This window comes from Acomys russatus, chromosome 7, assembly GCF_903995435.1.
Source record: "Acomys russatus chromosome 7, mAcoRus1.1, whole genome shotgun sequence".
Classification (NCBI taxonomy): domain Eukaryota; kingdom Metazoa; phylum Chordata; class Mammalia; order Rodentia; family Muridae; genus Acomys; species Acomys russatus.
The window spans coordinates 3,888,068-3,899,836 of record NC_067143.1 but is presented as its reverse complement, the minus strand read 5'-3'; the positions used below and the strand labels follow the sequence as shown (position 1 = coordinate 3,899,836).

General features: G+C 49.8%; 1 protein-coding gene across 2 annotated transcripts; it reads right to left on the bottom strand.

Moving 5' to 3' along the window:
• Positions 1-1,980: 1,980 nt before the first annotated feature.
• Positions 1,981-10,609, bottom strand: Klk5 (kallikrein related peptidase 5). Of its 2 annotated transcripts, none has more exons than XM_051149413.1 (6): positions 10,456-10,609; positions 10,115-10,198; positions 7,413-7,674; positions 5,556-5,812; positions 5,188-5,321; positions 1,981-2,258 (listed from the first exon to the last, which is right to left on the bottom strand). In XM_051149413.1, the coding sequence occupies exons 1-6, from the start codon at positions 10,469-10,471 to the stop codon at positions 2,106-2,108; spliced, it is 906 nt and encodes a 301-aa protein (XP_051005370.1). In that variant the 5' UTR covers positions 10,472-10,609; the 3' UTR covers positions 1,981-2,105. The 2 variants fall into 2 exon arrangements, with proteins under 2 accessions (XP_051005370.1, XP_051005369.1); XM_051149412.1 differs by having other exon boundaries at positions 10,429-10,603.
• Positions 10,610-11,769: the final 1,160 nt, after the last annotated feature.

Genomic DNA, 11,769 nt, shown 5'->3' with positions numbered 1-11,769 from the left:
CATATAAAGGGGGAGGAAGTCCCCCCTCAGTCATAGTCATAGGGGAGGGGAGTAAGGGGAAAATGGGAGGGAGGGAGGAATGGGAGGATACAAGGGATGGGATAACAATTGAGATGTAACAAGAATAAATTAATAAAATAAAATTTAAAAAAATATTACACCTGTGCCACCTGTGCTGGGCAGTGGTGGCGGCTCACACCTTTAATCCCAGCACTCAGAGAGTTCGAGGCAAGTGGATCTCTGAGCTCAAGGCCAGCCTGGTCTATGTAAGTGAGTTCCAGGACAGCTAGAAATCCTGTCTTGAAAAATCGAAACCAAAAAACCTGCAATGTCATTTGCTGCTGTTTTTCTGCTGAGCCATAAAGCAGCCACTGTAACTTTTCTTCCCTGATTAATAAAAGATTTCTCTGTGCAAACAGGTGTTTGGAGCTAATCCTGGTTGGGGGTGGTGGTGGGTGTTCTCCTTCAGGTTTCTAGGGAGTTAGCTCGTCATGGCAGGAACAGGAAGGAGAAGAAGCTGCTCAAACTGTGGTGGCCAGGAAGTAAAAAGAGAGAGCAAAGGATAGGGTCTCTGTATCTTCTTCAATGACCCAACTTTTTTTCAGTGGGTTCTGGCTCTCAAAAGTCCCATAGCTCCCTAGATCACTACCAGCCTGGACCAATCTTTAGATGCGTGAACCTTTAGGAGACAGTATCCAAGCTATAATAGTACCAGGTTGTATAACACTAGCCTGGGAAGAGGTCAAAATACAACAATTGAAGTGTGGTTTTGATTGAATGCATATTTTTTTTTTTTTTTGGACAGCATTGTGCAATTGAAAAAAAAAGTCCCAACTTGTACCTTATGTACTGGGGACTGCACCACATATTCTAGAAATTAGGGTGGAACTGAAATTGGAGGGGGGGGGGACTGCTGTGCTTCCTGTCACACAAGAAGCTTTGACAATGGTCATGGTTGGCTAATAGTATTAACCAGATAAGATCTAGAGTTATCTAGGAGATGATCCTGTGGGAATGCCTTGTAAGGGAGTTCCTTAGGGTAGAGAGATCCACCTTGGATGTGCGCAGCACCAGCCCACATCTGGGGTCGCGATCTGACTAAAGAGGAGGAAGCCAGTGAAATGCCCATGCTCATCTCTGTTTCCTGACAGGATGCAGTGTGACCAACCACCTCAAACTCCTGCTCCTGCTTTTCCACCATGCCAGACTGTGCCCTGGAACTGTGAGCCAGAATAAACCCTTTCTCCCTTAAGTTGCCTTAGTCAGGTACTTGGCCACAGCAATAGAAAGGTAACTAAGATTGTTAATATTTGGGAAAAAAAGTAAAGTCATCAAAAGACCCCATGGGGCAAATGTATCATCCTGGAGGAGAAGCCACTGTGGTGATTTGACTGAGAATGGTCCCCATAGGCTCATGTATTTGAGTGCCTGGTTCCTAATTGGTGGAAATGTTTGGGAAGGACTAGGAGGCATGGCCTTGTTGGGAAAGGTGTGTCTCTGGGAGTGGGCGTTGAGGTTTCAAATGCTCATGCTGTTCCTAGTTATCTGTCTGTCTGTCTGTGGTTGTGTCTCAAGATGTAGCTCACAGCTACTGGTCCAGCACCATGGCCACCAGCTTACTGCCATGTTCCTCTCCATGATGGTCATGGACTCTAACCCTTTGGACTGTAAGCCCCATACAAACTCTTTCTTCTATAAGTTGCCTTGGTTGTGATGTTGTTGTCTTATCACACAATAGAAAGTAACTAAGACACGCACTTGCCCACAGCTGCATACACAGGAGGAGACATACCAAGGGGGTTATTCCCCTATTTTTTATTTTAGAGTCTAAATCTGGGTGATGGCTGCAGAAAAGGTCCAAGTCTGGGTTTGTGGATAGATCCATAGCTAATGAGGGTCTCAACCCAATCGTAGTCATCCCAGGAGTGTCCCTAGGGTCTGGCTGTAGAAACAAGGCCAGTCTATCACTGGGGCTGGGTATCTTGATGCCAGGGGACACAGAGCAAGCCTGGGGTGACTGCCTTCTATCTTCTGCATCCCCAAAGAGGGACAGTGCTCCTCACGGCAGTGGGGTGGTGCTGGCTCGATGACTCCTGTGCGGCTCATTAGTTGGATTCAATGGTGTTCTTAATCCAGTGAGAGAACTCACACAGGTTGGTGTAGACACCTGGTTTGTTGGGCTGGGCACAGGGGAAGTCACCCCAGGACACAAGGCCCTGCAGCATGCCATTGCAGATCACAGGTCCCCCAGAGTCACCCTGTTGGGGAAGAATGGAGGCACAGAAAGAGGCAAGCATGCGGTGAGGCAGAAGGAGAGGAAGGAGACATTTGGTACCATGAAGTAAGCAATACAGAGGGACACAGGCAGCAGGAGTGAACAGGGTGAGAGGACAGACAGGGGTCAGTGCAGGCAGAACAGAGCGAAGTGGAGAGAGAGCATATTGTCAATATTTCACTTCAAGTTCAACTTGTAAAAAGCCCACCACCATCCAGATGCTAGCCAACAGCAGTGTTGGCTCCCCCTCCTGTCCCTATCGCTGCTCGCTTTCTCATCTTCTGTTTGTCCTCATAAGATTTCTAATCTGTCTCCCTTCCCCCTCATTATCTTCTCTATGTGTCTGTCTGTCTGTCTATCTATCTACCAGCTATCTCTGCTTTCTTCCCTTCCCTCTCTCCTTTCTTCCTCCCTCCCTCCCTTCCTGCTCCTCCTTTTCTCTCCTCTTCCCAACCCATCTTGTCTCTCCTCCTCCTCCCTGTTTCTGTTTAGTTTTCTTTTGAGTTTTGTTGTTGTTTTGAGATACGGTCTTGCTATGTAGCTCAGGCTGGGGCTGGAACTTGTGATCCTCCTGCCTCAGCCTCCTTAATAACTAGGATGATAGCCCTATGCTACCAGGCACAGACGCTTTCTCACTGATTTTTCTTTAAATCTTTCTGTTGAGTTCTGAGCAGCCATTAGTTAACTTGTCTGAGCCTGTAAACAAAGACTCGCAATAGCTGCTGCCTCTGTTAATGGGTGGATACCTGTAAATGACTTGAAACAGAACCAGTTTATAACTAGCCACCACAGTGGCTTTATTAGTGGTGTCAATCTTGCACTTGTTTATTATTAGTGTTGTTGTTGTTTTGTTGTGTATGTGTGTGTGCACATCTGTGTGTATGTACATGTGGAAGTCAGAAGACAACCTCAGATAGCATTCCTCAGGTACTGTCACCCTTGGTTTTTTTGGGAACAGAATCTTTCATTGGCCTGGAGCTTATTGATAGGCTGGCTGGCCAGAAAGCCTCAGGGACCCGCCAGCCACTGCCACAGCTCACAGACTGCTTCCTCCAGCATAATTTCTGTGCCAAAGATATATGAACCCCTTCTTATTCTTTGAGTCAGCCAAACTTCCGCCTTGCTGCCTTGGGACCTTTTCACAGGACTTTTCCTGTGTCTTAAGCCTGTATGAGTCTGGCTCTAGGGACGCTACAGTCCCTGCTGATACACATCCTAAGGAAGGCCTTCTCATGACCACTGTGAAGACTGTTTCTTGTGTTTTATTTTCTGGTGACCCCTTATAACTTTCTGAAATAGCCCTACTCGCAAGGTTTAATGACTATGTTTTTGTTGTGACTGTACATTTAAAAAAAAGATTTATATTGATTATGTTTGCTCAGCGGTCCTCAGCCTTCCTGATGCTGTGACCCTTCAGTACAGTTCCTCGTGCGATGACGCCCCTCGAGCGATGGCGCCCCAACCATAAGGTTATTTTTGTTGCTACTTCATAACTGTAAGTTTGTAAATATCTAATATTCAGGATGGTCTTAGGTGACCCCTGCGAAAGGGACGTTCAACCCCCCCAAAGGGGTTGAAACCCACAGGTTGATAACTCCCGTGTTAAATTGTGTGTGTGTGTCTGTGTAGATTTGTATGTGGGTATAAGCTGTGAGTACAGGTGTACCAGAAGACGTCAGAAGAAGGTGTTAGATTGCCCAGAGCTGGAATTACAGATGTGGGTGCTAGGAATATAACTCAGGACTTTTGGGAGAACAGCCAGTGCTCTTAACTGCTGAGCCATCTCTCCGCTTTTCAGCACTTCCAACAGTGAAGCATATCCTCTAAGCTCTTTTAAAAAATACTTAAGACAACTTTTCTCTTTCCTCATGACATTTTATTAGCATTTATTAGAAAACCATCACCTAATGGATTCTGTTAGAATGAGACATTCACCCAGGGCACGTCTGAAGTTGCCACGTAAACAGGCAGAACTGTGACAGCCATGATGTAAAGAGGCCCCCTGAGATGTAGCACCTTTGTGCAGTGTACACCCTATTTAACCACAGGGTACAGCCTTGGTTTCCCCTTCCAGACTTAAAAGGTGACACGGTGGCCGCTGTATGCCTGGAACACCGAAAGGGATTTTCAAGACAAAAGGCATCGTCTTTTTGGGGAGTGTAAATGGTCTAGTTATAGCTGTTATATATTAACTAAATTCTGAAGAATGTCACTTCAGAACATAGATGACATGTGTTGAATGAAATGAAATATACTATTATGTTAGTTCCACATTGTTAGTTACTTAACTACTGTTTTGTGGGGTAGGAGGTAGAGCACTTGCCATGCAAGTGCTTTGCCACTGAGCCATGCCCACAGACCCTCACTGGGGAATTCTAGGCAAGGGCTATCCCACTGAGCCACACCCCCAGCCTCACTTACAGGGTCTCAGTGTGTTACCTAGGCTTACTCTGTTACCTAGGCTGGCCCCTGGGCTTTCATTCTTCCTAAGTCAGCCTCCCACATATCTGCGATGACAAGCCGTGCCCTACTTTCTTTTCTTTTTAAGTTGCCTGTATGAAAACTGAAAACAAAACGTGGATGCTCGAGCCATGTGAGCATCAGAGAACAGTGCACCAGAACATGAGCTCTGTGAAAATTAGGATGCTGGTACTTAATAAAGTGCAGGTAATCTGTATGGCACTTGATGGCCTGCTGAGGGTGACTCAGTGGTAAAGGCGCTTGCTGCCAAGCCTGGCGGCCCAAGTTCAATCCCTGGAACCACACCATGGAAGAAGAGAGCTGACTCCCATGTGCCGTCCTCTGACCTGCATGTACACAAACTATGACATATGTGCACACACATAAATAAAGTAAGTGTAAACAGAACCCAGTCATTTTTCTGGATAAATGGAGCTGCATGCAGTCCTTACCTGGCAGGAGTCTCTGCCCGCTTCATCACCAGCGCAAAACATGGTCTTGTCTATCTGTCCCGGGTAGGATTTTTTACACCTCTCCTCACTCAGCACAGTGATGTTCAGGCACTGGAGGACTTTGGGGAAGTTATCTGTCAAACAAGAGAGTTATGAGGGAGAGAGAGACGTAGAGGGGGAGGGGAAGGGGGAGGGAGAGAGGGAGGGGGGGGGGAGGGGGGGGGAGGGAGAGAGAGAGAGGAGCTGGACACGGTGGTGCAAGCCTGCTATCCAAGTTATACTGAGTTCTGGGATAGCCTGGGCTATGTGGGAGAGCTTGCTGGAAGAGCAGGGATTCGGGGTGGGGGGGGGGGAGCCCATATACTTACTGTGGCTGCTGCTTGTTGTCCCCCAGCCAGACACCATGCAACTGATCCCCTCAACGGGACAGTTAGGAGCAATTTTGGCAGGCCTCACTAAGTGAGATTCACGAATTTTTCTGTTCATTTTGATGAGCATGAGGTCATTGGAGTGGCCAGGGTGGGAGTAACCAGGGTGAGGGATGGATTTGATCCCCTGAAACAGCTGCTGCCCAGACTCGTAGACAGGTGACATGGAATAGTGACCCAGACGGATTCTGTACACTCTGAAGAACATGGCAGTGGTCACTCCCAGCCCAGAACCCTGTCCCCTGTCCATGGCAGTCTCAATCCCTGCTCTAACCCATCCTCAACCCCAGATGCACCCATTTCAAACCCAGTCCCACCTGATCACCAACCCTGACTCTGCGCCTCGCCCTACCAGTCTCTATCGCCAACCCTGACACTGCACCTCGCCCCACCAGTCTCTATCACCAACCCTGACTCTGCACCTCGCCCCACCAGTCTCTATCGCCGACCCTGACTCTGTACCTCGCCCCACCAGTCTCTATCACCAACCCTGACACTGCACCTCACCCCACCAGTCTCTGTCCCGTGTGTACCTCCATCCCCATCACGGCTCTCAGCCTATCCACATTCCATCTTGCACACTAACTGCAACCTCCAGCCCCTCCAGCAACCGTCAGGGTTAGCATTCTCAACCTCACATCTATAGCCTTGTCTACAGTCAATGCAGCTCTGTACCCAGTGTAAGCATCCCAGCAGGGCATGGAAGCACAGGCTTATTATAATCTCAGATCTGAGGAGAGGAAGGCAGGAGGGTCAAGAGTTCAAGACCATCCTTGGCTTCATCACTAGATTGAGGTCACCCTAGTCTACATGAGACCTTTCCTCAAAAGCATCAAAATAATGATAAAATGACAAACCAGCCCAAACGTGTTTAGCCATCCCTCACTTCATAAACTAACCCAACTACACTTTCTGTCCTATATCCATTTCTGGTCCCAGCTCTGTCGACTCCATCTTTTCCCCCACCCATTGCACTTTCCACTAAGCTCCACTCTAGATCTGATCCTAAATCCGTCTCACACTAAACCATCAATGTATGCATATCCAACCCCAACAGTTCTCTTTTCCCAACCCAAAACTATGTGCATGTACCTCTTGAATCCCACTCAACTAGCCCTATCTATAAAGCCCAGCCAGGTTCAATTCATTCCCTGACTCTACCCCAACCCAGTCCAAACCCTATACCCAGCCCCTTTCCAGCCCCATCTTCATCTTCATAGGTCCTAAGCCAGCCCCATTCTAAACCACTCGAAGTGTCTTTGTCTCTATAAAGTCTTTATCACTTCTATCTCTCTCCTTATCCATCTCCTTATCTCTATTGCACTATTTCTTTGTCTCTTCACTTTTTAGCTTGTAATTTTACCTATCCCTAGATTAGCCCAGATCAACCTTCTCACTAGTGTTAATCTAATCCCCAGGCTGCTGTCCCCATCTGTCTGCCCGCCCACCCATCCACCCACCCATCCATCCATCCATCCATCCATCCATCCATCATCCATCCTTCCACACTCCTTCTAAACTCCCATCCATCCATAAATCGTCCCATTTATCTATCTATCTATCTATCTATCCATCCATCCATCCATTCATCTACCCACCCACTCACCCATCCATCCATCCATCCACCCACTCAGCCACCCACCCACCCGTATCCATCCATTCTTTCTTCTATCGGTTCATCTTTCCATCCATCCATGAACTCATTTATTCTTCCTTCCCCATGCCCTCCCCAGACCTGTCCTCTCCTGCCCTCTGTCCCCTAGCTTTCTCCCACCCCCTTTCTCCAGCCACACTCACGGCTTTCTGCAGTGTGCTGCTGTGAGCAGCCACTGTGGGCTGATCAGCACGGCCCCACAGTACAGCTTGTTGGGTCCCAGCAGCAGAGCGCCCTGCCATGGCTGCGCGTCCTTTTTGCAATCAGACCCATTCACAATGCGAGAGCTGCTATCCGACCGGGTGTCTTCCCCTGACTCGGACTCCTTGCTGACGTCTCTGTTGCTCCCAGAGGGTTGGGTGCCAGAGGGGTTGTCGCAAGAGGAAACATCGGCAAGAACAGGCTCTGGGAATAGAGAGTGGATGGAGAACGGGCCTGGAGGTGGGACTTGGGATGGGGTTTAGAGGCAGGGGTGCTCCTACAGTCAGGAACTGGGACCAAGCAAGTCAGGTTTTTGCATAGAGAGTTGGAACCGGGACTGTGGAGGGCGAGGCCAGGGCTTGCGGGACTGGGCGAGGACTGAAGCACTGAGTCCGAGAACGTAGGCAAGGCAGGCGTCAGAGCCATTAGGGGTGAGGTAGGACAGAAGGTTAGGCGCAGGGCTACAGAAGTAGAACCAAGACTTTAGAGGTGGGGACAAGGCTGTGAGGTGTGGCCAGATCTGTAGGGGGTGGGGTCAGAGAAGTGTGGGCGGGGCCAAGGCTGCAGGGAAGGAGCTTGCAGAAGAAGCAGCCAGTGAGTTAGGGGTTAGGACAGAGAATCCTGGCTCCAGTGGGCTCTCTGGACTTTGTGAGCCTCAGGGATTCCTGACATCGCCAGGAGCTCGGCTGGTAATACCCGAGGAGAAGGCGGTTGCTCTGGGGCACAGCAGCATGTAAGGGCAGACCAGGCTTGAGGACTGAACCCTAGTTTCCAGAGTGGACTCAGAAGTCAAGATCGGTGGCACAAGCCAGTCCCCTCACCTATTCAGGAGGCTGAGGCACTAGGATGGCTGAGAGGCTGGGGACTTGGAATTAATCTAGGGAGACCCGAGGCCAAGGTCACTTGGAGTGACCAGTCTCCCCTGGGAGCCCTGACTTTGGAAGGCGATGGTGGAGCTGAGCTCTGGAGTCACTTAAGGCAAGTGGGTGGAGCCTAGTGAAAAGAGACAGGCTGTGTGTGTGTGTGTGTGTGTGTGTGTGTGTGTGTGTGTGTGTGTGTGTGTGTGTGTGTGTTTAAGCCTAGCCTAGCAACTTGGTTGAGAAGAGTGGGTGGAATCAGCTCTTGGGTAGACCTTGGGGAGGGGGACAGGAAAAGGGGACTCTGGAGGGCACAGCAAGGCTCACATGCTGAATTCTCCCACAAACCTGTCACCACCCCCAACTCTTCACAGGCCAGTCACTTGTCCTGTCCCTGCTGATGGCCCAGAGAAGGGATGCCTCAGTGCTGTCTGCACCCACAGCCACATTCCAAGAAACCCAAACATTGTCTTCAAATGATACTGCTTCCAAGTCACAGGTGGACTCTCGGGAGCTCATCCACCTGTACACAGGCATGTTGGCACGTCACACATAAAGGACATTTGTATTCCGATTCCCAGCACAGCACAGTGCAAGGAAAGCATCTCGGTAGCTACAGTCACTTCTCACTCAGTACCTCAAGGTGGGGTCAGAAACACCAGTTACAGCGCAGCATGAGCACACATCCTGCTCCCCAAACATGCAGCCACACGGTCACAAATACTGTCACAGACACAACCACACACTTGAAAGGGGCTATCTGCAAACACAAGGGTCACACATTTTCACAGAGGTGAGCAGAGCTGCGTTGCATTGCAGGCATGCAGTGTGGTGTGCAAAGGAAACACTGGGCCAAACGCACACAGTAGCATTCCCAGCAACCTGCAATGTGCACCCACATGATCACAGTGCCAAACATGATCTGAAGTGCATGGACACCCAACCGTACACAAAATCTCAGAGGACCAGGTCCATCTGCCGTGCACAGCCACCTGATAGGAGAAGAGACCACACACAAACCAGGCAGAACTGCTCCCATCTGCAATCCTAGAACTTGAGAAGGTGAGCAGCAGAGTTGCCTAGAATTCAAAGCCAGCCGGGGCTGCAGAGTGAGTTCCAGGAGAGCCTGGGCTGTAGAACAGACTCTAGGCTTCCTTAGGCTTAAAAAGGAGACTATGTCTCAAGAACTACAAATAAGAGGTCTGAAGAGATGGCTCAGCAACTAAGAGCATTGGCTGCTCTTGCAGCAGACCTGGGTATGATTCCCAGCATCCACATGATGGCTCACAGCCGTCTACAACACCAGTTCCAAGTGAAGCCTATTCTGGCTTTCTTGGCCACCAGGCATACATAATGCAAAAATATCTATATAAATAAATAAAATAAGATAAGCAAACAAACAAACAAAACCCCAAAGAAACCAATAATAGCAAAAACACATGGTGGCACACTACTGCAATTCTACCCATTGGGAGGCAAATATAAAAGGACTGGCCACAAGTTGAAGGCCAGCCTGGTCTAGATAGTAAGTTCAAGGCCAGCTTGGTCTAGATAGTAAGTTCTAGACCAGCCTGGGCTACACAGTGAGATTCTATCTAAAACAAACAAACAAACAAACAAACAAACACCCTCTCCTCCTTTGCAGTACACACACAGCCATGGGGCCCATATTTAATTGTGTAACCACACAGACACAAACCTCAAACACACTTTCACCTGGTCCTGGAGACGCACTCAGTGCTCCACAGAGGCAGTCCTCTCCACACATACTTAGGGACTGTGGTTACCTGAGACCCCCAGAAGCAGGGTTGCGATCAGGGTAGTCATCATCCACTTCCAGGGGTGTCCTGCCCTCTCCATGACCACTGCACCTGGTAAGAAATAGAGGAAGAGGTGAGGTGGTTCTGGATGGGCCTAGGTGGTTCTAGGAGTCTTGGCCCATTTTCCTCAACCTCCCTGTCTCACCATCAGCACCCAGGGACCAGCAGCAGAGAAGAAAGGCTGCAAGCATCTTAGCATCCCTGTGAGTATGGACAGTGAGGAGAGGCAGGGTGAGTCCAAGGGAAGACAGAGCCAGACCAGGTCCTCTCTCTTTCCTTACCTGCTGAGACCCCTCCCCAGACCTCACCTGCCACTGTCCCCATGTTCCCAGCGGTGGGTGATGGGATCTGGCTCCAAATATAGCTGCAGACTCCTCAAGCTGGCCTGAGACTTCCAGCCACCACCTCTGCTCTGGCACCTGGTGATATAACCACCCACGGGTCCCTGGGGCACATTCCCAGGCTGTGAGGTTCCTGTCAGTCTGGGTCCCAGCACTCACTATTCCTGCCTCCCCTCCCCTCCACCCCCAGAACACCCCCCCACCCAGTGCCTTAGCACCACTCCCTCCCTCCCTGGCCCCAAGGATGGGGAGGGGTCCTTAGGGCAGGCCAGGCCAGGCCCTTCTTGAATCTGGCTTCTCACCAGCTTAGAGGTACAGTTTCAGAGCAAGGACTTCTAATTCTTGCCTGTGTCACATTCACTCAATTCATTATGTCTCAGTGTGTCCTTTCTCACCCCTCTTTCCATTTTTTTTTTTTTTTAATTCTTCTACCTTGTGGTCTAGCTATCAGAATTTGTGGAACCTTTCAGAGTGTGTCAACATTTATCACTCAATGAATCTCTCTGTCAGTGTGTCTTTCCCTATCTCTGTCCCCTTTTCTCTCTGTCTGCTTTTGTGTTCCTCCGACTCTGCCCCCTATCCACCTGTCTCTCTCTGTTTCCCTGTCGCTGATTCATCTGTTCTCTCTCTCTCTCTCTCTCTCTCTCTCTCTCTCTCTCTCTCTCCTTCATCTCTTTTTCTCTGCGTGTCTGCCACTTTTTCCCAGTCTTTAGCTGTCTCCATGCCTTTCTTTTCTGTCTCTCTGAGCTTCATCTCGCTCATGACTACCTCTCTGGATATGTGTTCCCTGTTCTTTTCTGTCTCTCTATAGCCCTCCTTGTCATTTGGGCAGGAAGACAAGGCCATCTGCAGATGAAACCCCAACACTTTATCTCACCCCTCACTCTGGGTCCCAGGCCAAGGGTCAGCAAGAGGCAGGGTGAAGCAGGCTACCCCCACCAGGTGCCCTGGTCCAGCTGGCACAGCCGGGCATGCATGACACAATTGGGCAGGGCAACCTGTTAATGGAAAATGAGGCCAAGAGCCAGGACCAGAGGTGGGTGGTGCCCAGTGCTTAGAGAAATGGGGCACTGGATGGAAAGTAGCCCAGCACCCCTCCCTGTCTGATCCTGACCACCGTAGCCTCTCTTGTCCTGGTGTCTCTTCCTGTGTCCAACTCCTTACTTACCCCACAGGGAGGCCGGGGCCCTCATGCTGGACATGGATTTTCTCCATGTGAAATAACAATCATGAAGATGTGCAGATTCCAGCAGAGAGTTACAGCCTGGGATGGGGCAGGGG